The sequence below is a fragment of the Anomalospiza imberbis genome, chromosome 6 (genome assembly GCF_031753505.1).
Source record: "Anomalospiza imberbis isolate Cuckoo-Finch-1a 21T00152 chromosome 6, ASM3175350v1, whole genome shotgun sequence".
Lineage (NCBI taxonomy): Eukaryota > Metazoa > Chordata > Aves > Passeriformes > Viduidae > Anomalospiza > Anomalospiza imberbis.
Genome location: NC_089686.1, coordinates 56,533,329 through 56,545,149, shown reverse-complemented (window position 1 = coordinate 56,545,149; position 11,821 = coordinate 56,533,329). Strand labels below are relative to the sequence as shown.

The window sequence follows — 11,821 nt, the reverse complement described above, 5'->3', positions numbered from 1 at the left end:
ACGGGAAGGGGAGGGAGCGGGCGCCCCCTGGCGGGCGGGAGGACGGGGGCAAGAGGGAGAGGAAGGGAGAGAGGGGAGGGCTCGGGGCGGGAGGGCGCGGGGAGCGCCTGGGGATCTGGCATGGAGCTGTGGGAAGGGGACTGTGGGGAGAAGGTGGGGGGGCTACAGGGAGAGTGGATATGGGGAGAAGGTAAAGGGGGATTTGAGGAGGATCTATGAAATTCGGGGCAGGACACTGGGGAACAGGACAGGAGGTCTGGTTTAGTGGGGGCGCGTGTCCTCAGCAGCACCCACCGCGCCAGCTCCCGACACCCACCTATGCCCATACCTCATCCCGGCGAAGCAGCCGCAGCCGCCTTCCCGGACGTGTCCGGCACACCGGACCCAGCCTCTGGCAGAGCCCATATTCCCATACTGGTGAGGGCAGCGGGGACCCCACCATCCCATGGATGCCACACATCCCCCCACGATAGCACACAGTGGCAGTGCCAGCGCCGGGCCTGGCCAGGCTCCCGCTCCGCTCGGAACAATCCGGCCTTTGAGCGGATCCAGTGCCGGCGCGCGAGGCGCTGCCTGTAGAATGGGCCCATTCTGGTGGCAGCTGCCGTGAGGGGCCGGGGGCTGCAGCTGGCCCCCAGCTTTACTGGGGGGGTTGAAGCCCCCCGTGTCGGTGTGGGGAGCTGGCACACAGCTGGATTTGGGGGCTCAAGTGGCACGGCAGGGCCAGGGCCGTGCAGCACTCATGGACGGGCTGAGGTGGGATGGAGGAGCACTGGGAGCCGGCCCCACCCGCGGGCACCCATCCTGCCTTGGCACCGAGGGGTGCCCTGCATCCACCCCGTGGCTGGTGGCAGTGGGTGTCTATGTCGCTGTCTACGTCCCCTCGGGCAGGAATGGGGGGGTGCCCATGGCTGGGGCTGGGACCCCTTCGGGTGCTCCTGTCCCCTGGGAAGGGACCCCATGGGTGACCCGGTGGCTGCGGGCTCCCGTCCACCATGCTCAGTGCACCCCAGGACAGGAGCAGGACCGTCCCAGGACCGCATCGGGACTGTGCCTGGACAGTACCGGAACAGTACCGGGATCGTGCCGGGACAGTACCTGAACCATCTCTGGACCGGACCAGGACAGTACCTGGACTGTGCCGGGATCGTGTCAAGACTGTACCAAGACTGTACCGGAACTATGCCTGCACCGGACCGGACCGGGACAGTACCGGACCATGCCCCGCGGTCACGCCCGGGCTCGCTGCGATACTGTCCCGCTCCCATTCCCGGGAGTCCCCGTTCCCGTTCCCGGGGCCGGGCGGGGCGGCCGCTGTCCCCGCCCCGGGGCGCTCCCGCCGCTTCCTGCGGGCACGGCCGGGACGGGGCGGGACGGGACGGGTCGGGGCGGCGGCGGTAGCGGAGAGCGGTGAGTCCGGTCCGGGCGGGAGCGGGGCACGGCCGTGGGGTCCGCGGGAGGGGAGCCAGGGGTCCTCCCCGGGAGGCGGCGGTCCCGAGGGTCCCCGCCAGAGGGGGTCTCCCGGTGGGGCAGGATCCGGGGGTCCCGGTGCTGTAGGAGCCGTTGCATCCCGGTGAAGCGGGAGCCGAGGAGCCCGGTGGAATGGGAGTCGTTGCATCCCAGTGGAGTGGGATTCCTGAGTTCCGGTGGGGCGGGAGCCGTTGCATTCCCGCGCGGCAGGATTTGTGGGTCCCGGTGGAGCAGGATCCGTGGGTCCTGGTGGGGCAGGAGCCGTTGCATCCCGGTGGAGCAGGATCCACGGGCCCTGGTTAGGCAGGATTCGTGAGTCCAGGGATGCCCGGAGTGAGGCAGGAGCTGGGGGTCCCCACGAAGTGGGAGTTGGGGATACTGGGATCCCCGAGGGGCAGGGGACAGCAGGACCTTGGGTGCTGGCAGACCCCCGGGACAGGCACCTAGAGAAACTGGGGATGTCCTCAGGCCTAGCAGGGGGTGCAGGACAGGCTGTGGCATGTGGGGTGACCCTGGACAGGGGTCCCAGTGGGAGGTGGGGGTGTCCTGCGCCCCTCCTTCGGGATTAGGCGGCGCGACGCCATGGGCGCCGGGCACTAAGAAGCTTTGTCAGCCCCGCGGGTCGGTGCCGCCTTGTCCCGGGAATGCCGTGACACGGGGATCCCCGTGGTGCCGAGCCCCCCGAGTCCCCGCGGGCGGGAACGCCGGCGCCCAACCCGTGCCCGCCGGGCAGCGGCGGTGCCAGCCGGGGCCGGGAGCGACGGCCGCGGCAGCTGCGCCGGAGCCGGCGGCGACCTCCCCGCTCCCAAGGCCGCTGGGATTCTGGAAAATGCCTGGAAATGGTGAACCGCCTGCCCTTATATGGCTCCGGCGGGCTGGCGCGCCGCGGTCCCTCTCTCCCGGCGTGCCGTGCCGTGCCGTGCCGTGCCGAGATCCTGGGAAAACGCCGTGGGCTGTGCCTCGCGCCCCAGCTCCCGCGCTGGAATGTGCAACGGGGCCGGTGATCCCACGGTGGGGAGAAAATCCCACCTCCTTCCTGCCGGCCCGGCACCACAAACCCGGCACCACAAACACCACCGGGGAGTTTTGGGGACCCACCAGAACCCCGTGTTCGGCACTCCAGGGGGATCTGTGGTGGGGTTGGGGAGGGTCGGGGGCGTGAAGGTCACAGCTAATCCCGCCCGGAGCAGGCGGGAGCGGGAGGGCTCTGGGCAGCCGCGTGCCCACCGAGGTGATACTGGGGGGGGGGGTAAGAGGATCAACCCCCCCCCGATCACCGGGGCGGGTGACGGTGGCCGACGGGCCCAGGAGAGTGGCCGCGGTCCCGGTGACGTGGGACCGGAGCCGTAATCCCGGTGTTGTGAGCGGATTAGGATGCCCGGGGTTGGCCTTCAGGGACGAGCTGCGGTAGCCATAAATCCCCGCCCGGGTGTTAAGTGGGGGAGCTCCTGTCTGGTCCCCCCGTGCCACCTGGGTGTCTTCATTTGTCCCCCCGGCAGGGTGGGATAGGGGTCAGACACTGCCGGGAGGGATGCTCGGGGTCTACTCTCTCTGGTGTCACCGGCTGGGTGCCCCCCCCCCGGGGTCGAGGTGACCCTGGGGCCGGGTGCACCATGCCTGTAGGGGTGAGGAATTTGGGGACTAGGGGAGCTGCTCCCCAAATCGCCCAGATCTGGGGTGCCCAGGAGGTGCCCCATGGCACGGTTGGATGTGCCAGCACCCGGGGTCCCGGGCTGTGGCACCACTGGGGACATGGGCCCGAACCCCACTTAGGAGGCACCGCGGTGGCGTTTTTGGGGGGCTCCTGGCGTGCTCGGGGAAGCCCCGGGGAGGGCGGTGGCTGGATGGCGGCCACGCGGCACGGTGGGTGTGGGGAAGCGGCGGCGGGAACCGGCCTGACCGGTTGGGTGCCGGCACCGGGGGTGCCGGGGGGCTCGGGCGGCCACGCCGCCGGCGCAGCACGTGGCCCAGCTCAAGGTCACTGTCCCCAGGGCCACCCGCCGCGGTGACCGGGCTCAGTGGCCTCGACACTCCCACACGCTTTGCCACTGGCCGCTGTTTTCTGGCTGTCCCGACCGTGTTTGTGGCACTGAGCGGTTTCGGTGGCACGGGAGGATCCCGGTGGCACCGGTGGTCCGGAAGGGCGAGCCGGCGCTGAGCTCACCTGGAAGGTGTCCCGCGGGCGCGGCGGTGACGCACGGCCCCGGTGGGTGGGGGCAGAGGCGCTCGTCGCTCCCGGTCCCAGCGCGGTCCCCGGGTCTGGGATGAGGAGGGGCTGGACTCCCAGATCTCAGCATTGGTGGGCTGTACAGAGACTCCGTTGTGCTGTACCCAGGGATTTTTGGGGTTTAGGGGTGCTACACCCCTTGGCATAGAGGGTTTGGCCATCAGGACTCTACACCAGGGTGAACTCCCTTGGTGCCACACACCACCCATATTTGAGGGCTCTCCACACCCTCTAACCCACCATTCTCCCCCCAGAGCCGCCCTGTGCCCCACCGGTGCCAGGGGATGCCGGGATGCCGGTGCCCGCGTGCCCGCAGCGTCCTGCCCTGAGCCTGGAGCCCGGCTGTGCCATGGAGGATCCGCCCAGCACCAGGACCGAGGTGTGGGCCGAGGGGCTCCAAAACGCCAACAACAACGCGTCCCCAGGGGGGTGGCCGGGTGCCCGGGGTGGGCACCCCCTGGCAGCTTTCGGGGGTCCCGGGGCCAAGCCCAGCTACCTGGACCGCGTGGTGCAGGAGATCGTGGAGTCAGAGCGCACCTACGCCCGTGACCTGCGCAGCATCGTGGAGGTGGGTGCCAGGGGGCACACGGGGGCACGCCCCTTAGACATGGTGTGGGGTCTAGGGGTGCAATGGTGCCGCCGTGGGTACCTGGCAGGGTTACCTGGGCAAGATCATCGACGCGGAGGAGCCGGTGCTGCGACCGGAGCAGGTCAGCGCGCTCTTCGGGAACATCGAGGACATCTACGAGCTCAGCAGGTGGGGGAGCAGATGCCACTGGGAGGTGACAGGGGTGTGACCCTGTCCTGTGGGTGTGTGGGGGGCTGTGGTCACCCTGTCCTCTCTGTGCCCCCCAGCACCCTCCTGCAAAACCTGGAGAGCTGCGCCAATGACCCCGTGGCTGTGGCCGTGTGCTTCGTCACCCGGGTAAGGGCACAGGGAGCCTTGTGGGGACACCGAGGGGGACACGTGGTCATACCAGGCTCTCACTGTGTTCTCCTTACCTCCAGAGCCAGGAATTTGCCATCTACACCCAGTACTGCAACAACTACCCCAGGTGGGTACGGGGCACAGCTGAGCTGGGTGAGCAGGGAGGTGGGCAGGGGGCGCACAGGTGGGCAGGGATCTGAGCCCCCTCCCTGCCCGCAGCTCGGTGGCGGCACTGACCGAGTGCATGAGGAGCAAGGTCCAGGCACGGTTCCTGCGGGAATGCCAGGAGCAGCTGCGCCATGCGCTGCCCCTCGGGGCCTACCTGCTTAAGCCTGTCCAGAGGATCCTCAAGTACCACCTGCTGCTCCAGGTGAGCGCCTGGCACCCGGAAAGGCACGGTGTGGGCACCTGCTGTGGCGTGGGTGCCTGGCACAGCTTGGGGTGACACAGGGAGGGGCTGTGGGCATTTGGCCTAGCCCGGCTAGCAGGGGTGGCACAGGTACATGGCTTGGGTGCCTGGAGCAGTCCAAGCACCTGGCACGGCACATTCCCATGTCCTGATGCCGCGTGCTGTGCCCAGGAGATCGCCAGGCACTTCGAGCACAAGGCAGGGGAGGACTACGAACTGGTGCTGGAGGCCATCGACACCATGACCTGCGTGGCCTGGTACATCAATGACATGAAGCGCAAGCACGAGCACGCCATCCGCCAGCAGGTGGGCACTGGTGGGACACCAGGGAGACACCACAGGGGCGGTGGGTGGCACCAGGTGACATGAGAGGGGGACTGTGGCAGGGGTGCTGACGCCTCTGTCTCCATATCCGTGCAGGAGATCCAGTCGCTGCTGCTGGGCTGGAAGGGGCCGGACCTGACGAGCTACGGGGAGCTGGTGCTGGAGGGCACATTTCGGGCACAGCGGGTGCGCCACGACCGTGCCCTCTTCCTCTTCGACAAGGCCCTGCTCATCACCAAGCGCCGTGGTGACCATTATGTCTACAAGAGCCACATCCCGGTGCGGGATAAGGACAGGAGACTGTGAGGGTGACAGGGGTGGGGAGCCCACTGGGTGCCGGAGACTCCTGTGAATGCCTGGGATGGAGGGACAGGGTGGGTGCCAGGAAGCCCAGTGAGTGCTGGGACTGGGGGAACTCGGGCATGCTGGGAACAGGGGGGCCCAGTGAGTGCCAGGGACCCTGGTGGGTGCTGGGGTGGGAAGTTCCAGGGATGTTGATGCCTCTCCTGACAGTGCTCCTCGCTGATGCTGATTGAGAGCACGCGGGACTCACTGTGCTTCAGCCTGGCACACTACAAACACGGCAAGCAGCAGCACAGCCTGCAGGTAGGGGAGCATGGGGTGGGGGTCACCCTGGGGACACTCCGGAACCCCCTGCCCGACCCCACCGTTCTCCCTGTGCCCCTCAGGCCAAGAGTGTGGAGGAGAAGCGTGTGTGGACTCACCATATCAAGCGGCTCATCCTGGAGAACCACCACGCCACCATACCCCAAAAGGTGAGGTTGGTGGGGTGGGCACCTCAGTGACACCAAGGACCCCCTGGCACAGCGAAGGGGGGCAGCTGTACCCCACCTTTGCCCCATTTGTCTCCATCCTTCCTCCACCTAGGCTAAGGAAGCCATCCTGGAGATGGATCTGTTCTGTAAGTGTCACCAGTGCCCTATCATTCCCTCTCTGTCCTACTCTGTCCCCCCCCATTTTCCATGGTGTCACTCCCTGTACCCACAGACCCCCCGCGCCTGCCCCGCTGCAGCCCTGAGCGCCTGAAGAAGAGCTGGTCCTGCCAGCCCCTGGGTGACACTGCCACCGAACCACTCCAGGGACGCCGGCAGTCTGGTGAGAGCCACGTGTCACCAGTGTTCTGCTGTCCTGTGTGCTCCCACTACGCTACGCCACCGTCACCCCTTCACCAGGGCCAAGCTGTGGCTGGGTGACACCAAAGCCCGTAGGGAGGGTGGCACTGGGTGCTGATGGTGCCTCGTCCCTGTTCCCACAGAGCCCTTCCAGCACCAGGGGCACACGGAGACGCTGCTGGAGCGGCTGCAGGGACACGGGGGGCGCAGGCAGTCGGGTGTGGACCGCGGATGGGATCAGGGGGCTCGGGGTGCTGATGAGTTGGGGGACACGGGGATGATGCCACTGTCACCTCCCCTCCCCCCAGAGCCCACCAAGCACAACCTGTGGCACCTGGGTGAGCAAGGTGAGCTGGCACAACCACTGCACCGGTGTGGAAGGCAGAGGGGGTGTCTGGGGGCCATGAGGGGGAATTATGGGTGCTCCCTCCACTAATCTCTGCTTTTCTCTGTCCCGGCTGGCAGGGCTGAAGGTAAGGCCGGGTGTGGTGGGTTGGGCTGCCCAGTCCCTCCAGCCCTGGCACGGGGTGCTGAGCCCGGCGCTCACCCCCACACAGAACACCGGCAGCGACGGGGCGCTCCTGGAAGTGGGGGAGCCAGGCCAGCACCCCAGAGCCTGGGCAGTGGTTGAAGGCATGGTGGCAGAGGAAGAGGAGGAGGAGGAAGAGGAGGCTTTGGGCAAGGACTGCCAGGAGGAGCTGCCAGGGTCCAGGGATCTGCTGTTGGAGCCCCAGGAGGAGCAGGTACTTACACCAGCCCTTCAAACCCCAGGGAGGGCATGCAGAGCACCCCAGATCACTTCTGGAGCACTCCCACATCACTCCTGGGGTACCCCCGCCTCACTACCAGGACATCCCACACCACTCCAGGGCACCCCACGTTGCTCCCAGTGCTCCCTCCCAAGGCCCCATGGCTTGGCTGGGATTTATCCTGCTCAGAGCACCTGGGTGACCCCCCAGCTCATGACTCCCCACATGTGTCTTGCCCAGGCTGGGGAACACCCATGGGTGCTGGAGGGACCCAAGCGGCCGAGCAGCTGGGGGCCAGGGAGCTGTGAGAAGGTCAGTGCGACCCCCCGGCCCCCACCCGGGAGTGCCCAGGGACCCAGCACCCACACCCCTAACAGCAGTGCTGGGGAGCACCCCAAGGTCCCCAAATCCCCATCCCTGGTGGGGACCCTGGCGCTGCCCAGTGGGGACAGGGAACCGGAGCACGCTGCAGAGGATTTGCAGGTGCTGAGCAGCGAGGAGGAGGAGGAGGAGGAGGGGGAAGGAGCCGCCAGCATCCTGCCACCCTCAGTGCTGGACCAGGCCAGCGTCATCGCCGAGCGGTTCGGCGGCGGCAGCAGCTTGTCCCGAAGGAGCAGCCTGGCACTGGAGGGGACCCTGGGACGCACCTCCAGCCATGGTGGCAGCACCCTCAGTCTGGATGGGGGCCCCCCGCTCGAATCCGCGGAGCCCGGGGAGTCCCGCAGTGCCATCCCCTCGCCCGAGCCCTTCATCAGAGCCCGCCGGGAATCGCTGCTCTCCAACCGGGACCGCCTGCTCCTCGACAAGATCAAGAGTTACTATGGCCATGCCGAGCACCGCGATGCCGGTTTCGGGGTGCGCCGCCGCGAGAGCCTCTCCTTCATCCCTAAGGGGCTGGTGCGGAGCTCCGTGTGCCGCCTCAATGGGCTCCCACGGCCCCCCGAGAGCCCTGAGCCCCCCACCCAGCCCGAGGCACCAGAGCTGTGCCAGGAGAACGGGGCACAGCCCTCCGAGCCGCTGCTCATCCTGGAGGAGGATGATGTGGGCACCGCGGTGTCACCCCCAGGGCCACCCCCGCAGCTGCTGCTGACACCCCCTCACCTGGGCACCAAGGTGTACCAGCTGGCACGGCAGTACAGCCTCCGCATCAAGAGCCGCCGGGCTGGCACCCGCCGCCCCCCGCTGCCACCACAGGAGGATGGGGACCCCCCCCCCAGCACCCCTTCGCTGGCTGTGCCGCAGGACGAGGCACTGGTGGCGTCCCCGTCCCCACGTGCCCCCCGCAGCCCCTCGAGCCCCGTGGGCGCCGAACCCTTTGCCTGGCCCGATGTGCGGGAGCTCCGTGCCCGTTTCGGTGCCCCGCGGCCGCCGCTGGTGAGCCGCAGCCGCTCGGCGCCCGAGGGTCCCAGCCGTGGTGGGCGCCCGACCGGGAAGGAGCAGCGGGGCAGCGGCCGGAGCCGCAGCGCTGAGGCCAACGGGGGCTCCAACACCCCGAGCCCGGCGCCAGCGCGGTACAGCAGCGACGGGGCGCTGTGGGTGGCGGCCGAAGCCCCCCTGGGCCCGGGGCAGCGGGTGCTGGTGCTGGAGCGGCTGCCAGAGCCCCCGGCCTACGTGCAGATCCGCTCGCCCACCACGCGGGAGAAGACCTGTCTGAAAGCGGTGGTGGAGCGCTGCAAAGCCTACCAGGCTTCCGAGGAGTACCGGCGGCGCTGCCCCGAGACCCCCGGCAGCCCCGAGCCGCTGCGCCACGGCCTCGTCAGGGACCTGCGGCAGAAGTTTCAGACCCTCGACGCTGCCAGCTAGGGGCAGGAACGGGTAGAACGGGTGTCGTATGGACTCCAAGGAAAGGAGCACCCCGTGGACCCCCAACCTTCGTGGGAGAAGGGGCACCACATGGACCTCAAGTCTAGTTGGTAGAAGGGTCACCCCATGGATCCTCAACCTGCCTGGGAGAAAGGAAACCCAAATGGACTTCGAACTTAACTGGAAGAAGGGGCACCCCAGGGCCCCCCAGGCTGTTTGGAAGAAGGAGCCCTTTGGGAACTTCCAGTCTGCCCAGGAGAAGGGACACCCCTGTGGACCCTCAGCCCTATTGGAAGAAGGAACACCCCATGGACACCCAGCTTGTCCAAGAGAAGGGGCACCCCATGGACCCATGATGTACCTGGAAGAAGGGGCACCCCATGGACCCATGATGTACCTGGAAGAAGGGGCACCCCATGGCCCCCAGCCCACAGGAAAAGGGGCACCCCATGGACTCTTCCAACCCACCTGGCAGAAGGAGCACCCTGGGGACTCCCAGCCTGCTCTGGACAAGGGACACCCCCTGTTCTCTGCCCACAGGACCAGGGGCACCCCAAGAACCTCCCATTACAAGTACCAGAGGCCCCCCATGCTCCGCAGGCACCCAGCACTGCACCCCACTTGCTTTCACATCTTTATTAGAAAAAAAACCCAAACTGAACCCAAAGTTCCTCTGTGGTCGCCCGCCCCCCCCCCCCCTCCCCAGGGTGTCTCGGCCCAGCTGCAGGGTGCAGGGGGCCCCCCCACCCCGGCTGGGGGGGGCACGGGATGGGGGGTGCCAGAGAGGGGCCCCCATGGGCTGACGCTCTTTGGTTGGTGCCCGCGGGGGCCAGGGGGTCCCCCCTCTGCACCCACGCGCTGCGGGGAGGGGGTTATGGCTTTGGGGGGCACCCACGCATCCCCCGTGCAGGTGCTGGGGGGGGGGGGTCCATGCACACCTGTGGGGTGCACACCTGTGCCGTGCGTGCGGAGGGGGGCCGGGGGTGCACCTGCATGCGGGGACACACGTGTGCAGACGTGTGCGTGCAGGGACACGTATGGGCACGGGGGGGGGGCACACGCCTGGGGGGCGCCTGCGGCCGCCTCCGCACAGGGGCGTGCCTGAAGCGTGTAAATGTATGTATATATATAAATACAAATATATATATATACACGGTGCACACGGACACGTGTGCTCATGGCGGGGGGGCTGGGGGGCTCCTGCCCGCGCGTGACCCCCGCGTGCCCCTCTAGACCTGGTGGCACCTGTACAGGCACCGCACACGCGTCTCCTTACGCACGCGTGGCCCCGCTGGCGTGACGTGGGGTGTCATCCACCCCCCCCCGGCCATCCAGGGGGTTATTTCTTTTTTGGGAAGAAGCTGAAGCGTTTCTCCTTGTCCTTGCGGGGCAGGGGGGCTTCAGGGGGGGCCGGGGGTATGGGCAGGGGGAGGCTCTGCACCTTCCCACGGCTGCCCCGACACTCCGTGATGGCCGCACTCAGCCCCTGCAGCCAGGCCTGCAGCTCCTCCTGTGGGTGGGGGGGGGGGTGGTCAGGGGGGCCCTCCCTGGCCCCCCAGCAGAGTCCCAGCCAACCCCAGGGCCCCCCAGGTGATGCCAGTTGCTCCAAGTCTTCCACAGGTACACATGTCCCCTTGGGCACTGCCAGCCTCTCACTGTGTCCTCATGGCACCCCTGGCCATCCCCTGGCCCTCTGAGCATTGCTGGCCACTGCTGACTATATCCCCCGGCCATCCCTGTGTACTCTGGTCACTGCTGGCCACCACCACGTCCTCTGGACAACTACAGCCACTCCATATACCCCTGGGCACCACTGATGTCCCCCTGGGAACAAGCAGCTACCCTGTGTCCCTCTGGACCTCTCTGACCACTCATGTCCCCTGAGCACCACTGGCCACCCCATGTCCCCTTGGACACTGCTAACCACCACTACTTCCCCAGCCACCCTGTGCCCCCTGGGCTCCACTAGCCACCCCGTGTCCCCTCAGGCCACCCCTCACCTCATCCTTGCCATGGAAAAGCCACTCGCTGCCATTGCTGAGCCTAGGGACAGAGCACAGACACCAGTGCCAGGCACGCCCACTGTGCCACCCCGCAAGGTGCCGCACCCTCACCTGAGCTTGAAGACGTGTTTCTTCTTCTTGTAGCCCGCGGGCACCTCGCAGCGGGCGTCCCACAGCCCCAGGGGCTCCTCACCCTGGCACGGCAGCCCCAGCGCGCGGCTCTTGGCGTCCTTGAAGAAGGCGAGCTGGCCACCCCGCAGGACGCAGTACCGCGTGCTCCATGACCTGCACCAGCGTCGTGTCACCCTGGGGACGCTGCCCCGCTGGGGACACCGCACTTGCCACCACCGCTGCTGTGCCTACCGGTTGGATGCGCGCTTGGTGGCCGCCTCCAGGTCGTGCTTGCGGCCGAGGTAGCCCTCCAGTTGGACGCTGCTGACACGGGCGGGCAGCGTGGCCGGCTCCTCCGGCTCCTCCCGTGGTGGCCGTGGGGTCGGTGACACCGGCTCCTCGTCACCTGTCCTCGGTGCCAGCTGTTGCAAGGCAACAGCATGGTTATGCCGCAGTGTCACCCACCCACTGCTACTGATGGACCCCCAGCAAAGTGTTGTCCCCTCCTGTGGTGGCACTGGGCACACGGGTTGCTGTCACCAGTGGGTCATGGACCTCAGTCTGGTGGCCTGGGGGTGGGTCAACCCCAGGTCTCCATACCAGTGATGTCACCAGCTCTGTAATGTGGGAACTGGTGTCACTGGGAGGACCCCAGTGAGTGGCT

At 67.6% G+C, this 11,821-nt stretch overlaps 2 protein-coding genes across 3 annotated transcripts in view; one reads left to right on the top strand and one right to left on the bottom strand.

Annotated features, from left to right (window-relative positions):
• The first annotated feature begins 907 nt into the window (after positions 1-907).
• Positions 908-9,699, top strand: PLEKHG3 (pleckstrin homology and RhoGEF domain containing G3). Of its 2 annotated transcripts, XM_068194562.1 has the most exons (16): positions 908-1,410; positions 3,952-4,265; positions 4,354-4,454; positions 4,553-4,622; positions 4,706-4,752; positions 4,845-4,995; positions 5,206-5,340; positions 5,455-5,637; positions 5,872-5,964; positions 6,048-6,134; positions 6,247-6,280; positions 6,367-6,474; positions 6,635-6,709; positions 6,800-6,838; positions 6,957-7,234; positions 7,481-9,699. In XM_068194562.1, exons 1-16 carry the CDS (start codon positions 996-998, stop codon positions 9,041-9,043), a joined length of 3,693 nt encoding a protein of 1,230 aa, XP_068050663.1. In that variant the 5' UTR covers positions 908-995; the 3' UTR covers positions 9,044-9,699. The 2 variants fall into 2 exon arrangements, with proteins under 2 accessions (XP_068050663.1, XP_068050662.1); XM_068194561.1 differs by having other exon boundaries at positions 6,635-6,838.
• Positions 9,665-11,821, bottom strand: part of SPTB (spectrin beta, erythrocytic) — a 19,619-nt gene continuing 17,462 nt past the window's right edge. Inside the window, exons 33-36 of the mRNA XM_068194556.1 lie at positions 11,410-11,579; positions 11,158-11,331; positions 11,044-11,086; positions 9,665-10,553 (exon numbers count right to left, since the gene is read on the bottom strand). Coding sequence (XP_068050657.1) covers positions 10,383-10,553; positions 11,044-11,086; positions 11,158-11,331; positions 11,410-11,579 — 558 coding nt within the window. The 3' untranslated portion in view covers positions 9,665-10,382. The remainder of the gene's footprint in view (positions 10,554-11,043; positions 11,087-11,157; positions 11,332-11,409; positions 11,580-11,821) is intronic.

What these genes read in the sequence shown, in the direction of transcription:
- PLEKHG3 (XM_068194561.1), top strand. Translation starts at nt 996, where the DNA reads ATGCTCAGTGCACCCCAGGACAGGAGCAGGACCGTCCCAGGACCGCAT. An exon ending in TCTACAAGAGCCACATCCCG is followed by an intron (nt 5,638 to 5,871) that starts GTGCGGGATAAG and finishes CTCTCCTGACAG; the next exon opens with TGCTCCTCGCTGATGCTGAT. An exon ending in CCTGGAGATGGATCTGTTCT is followed by an intron (nt 6,281 to 6,366) that starts GTAAGTGTCACC and finishes CTGTACCCACAG; the next exon opens with ACCCCCCGCGCCTGCCCCGC.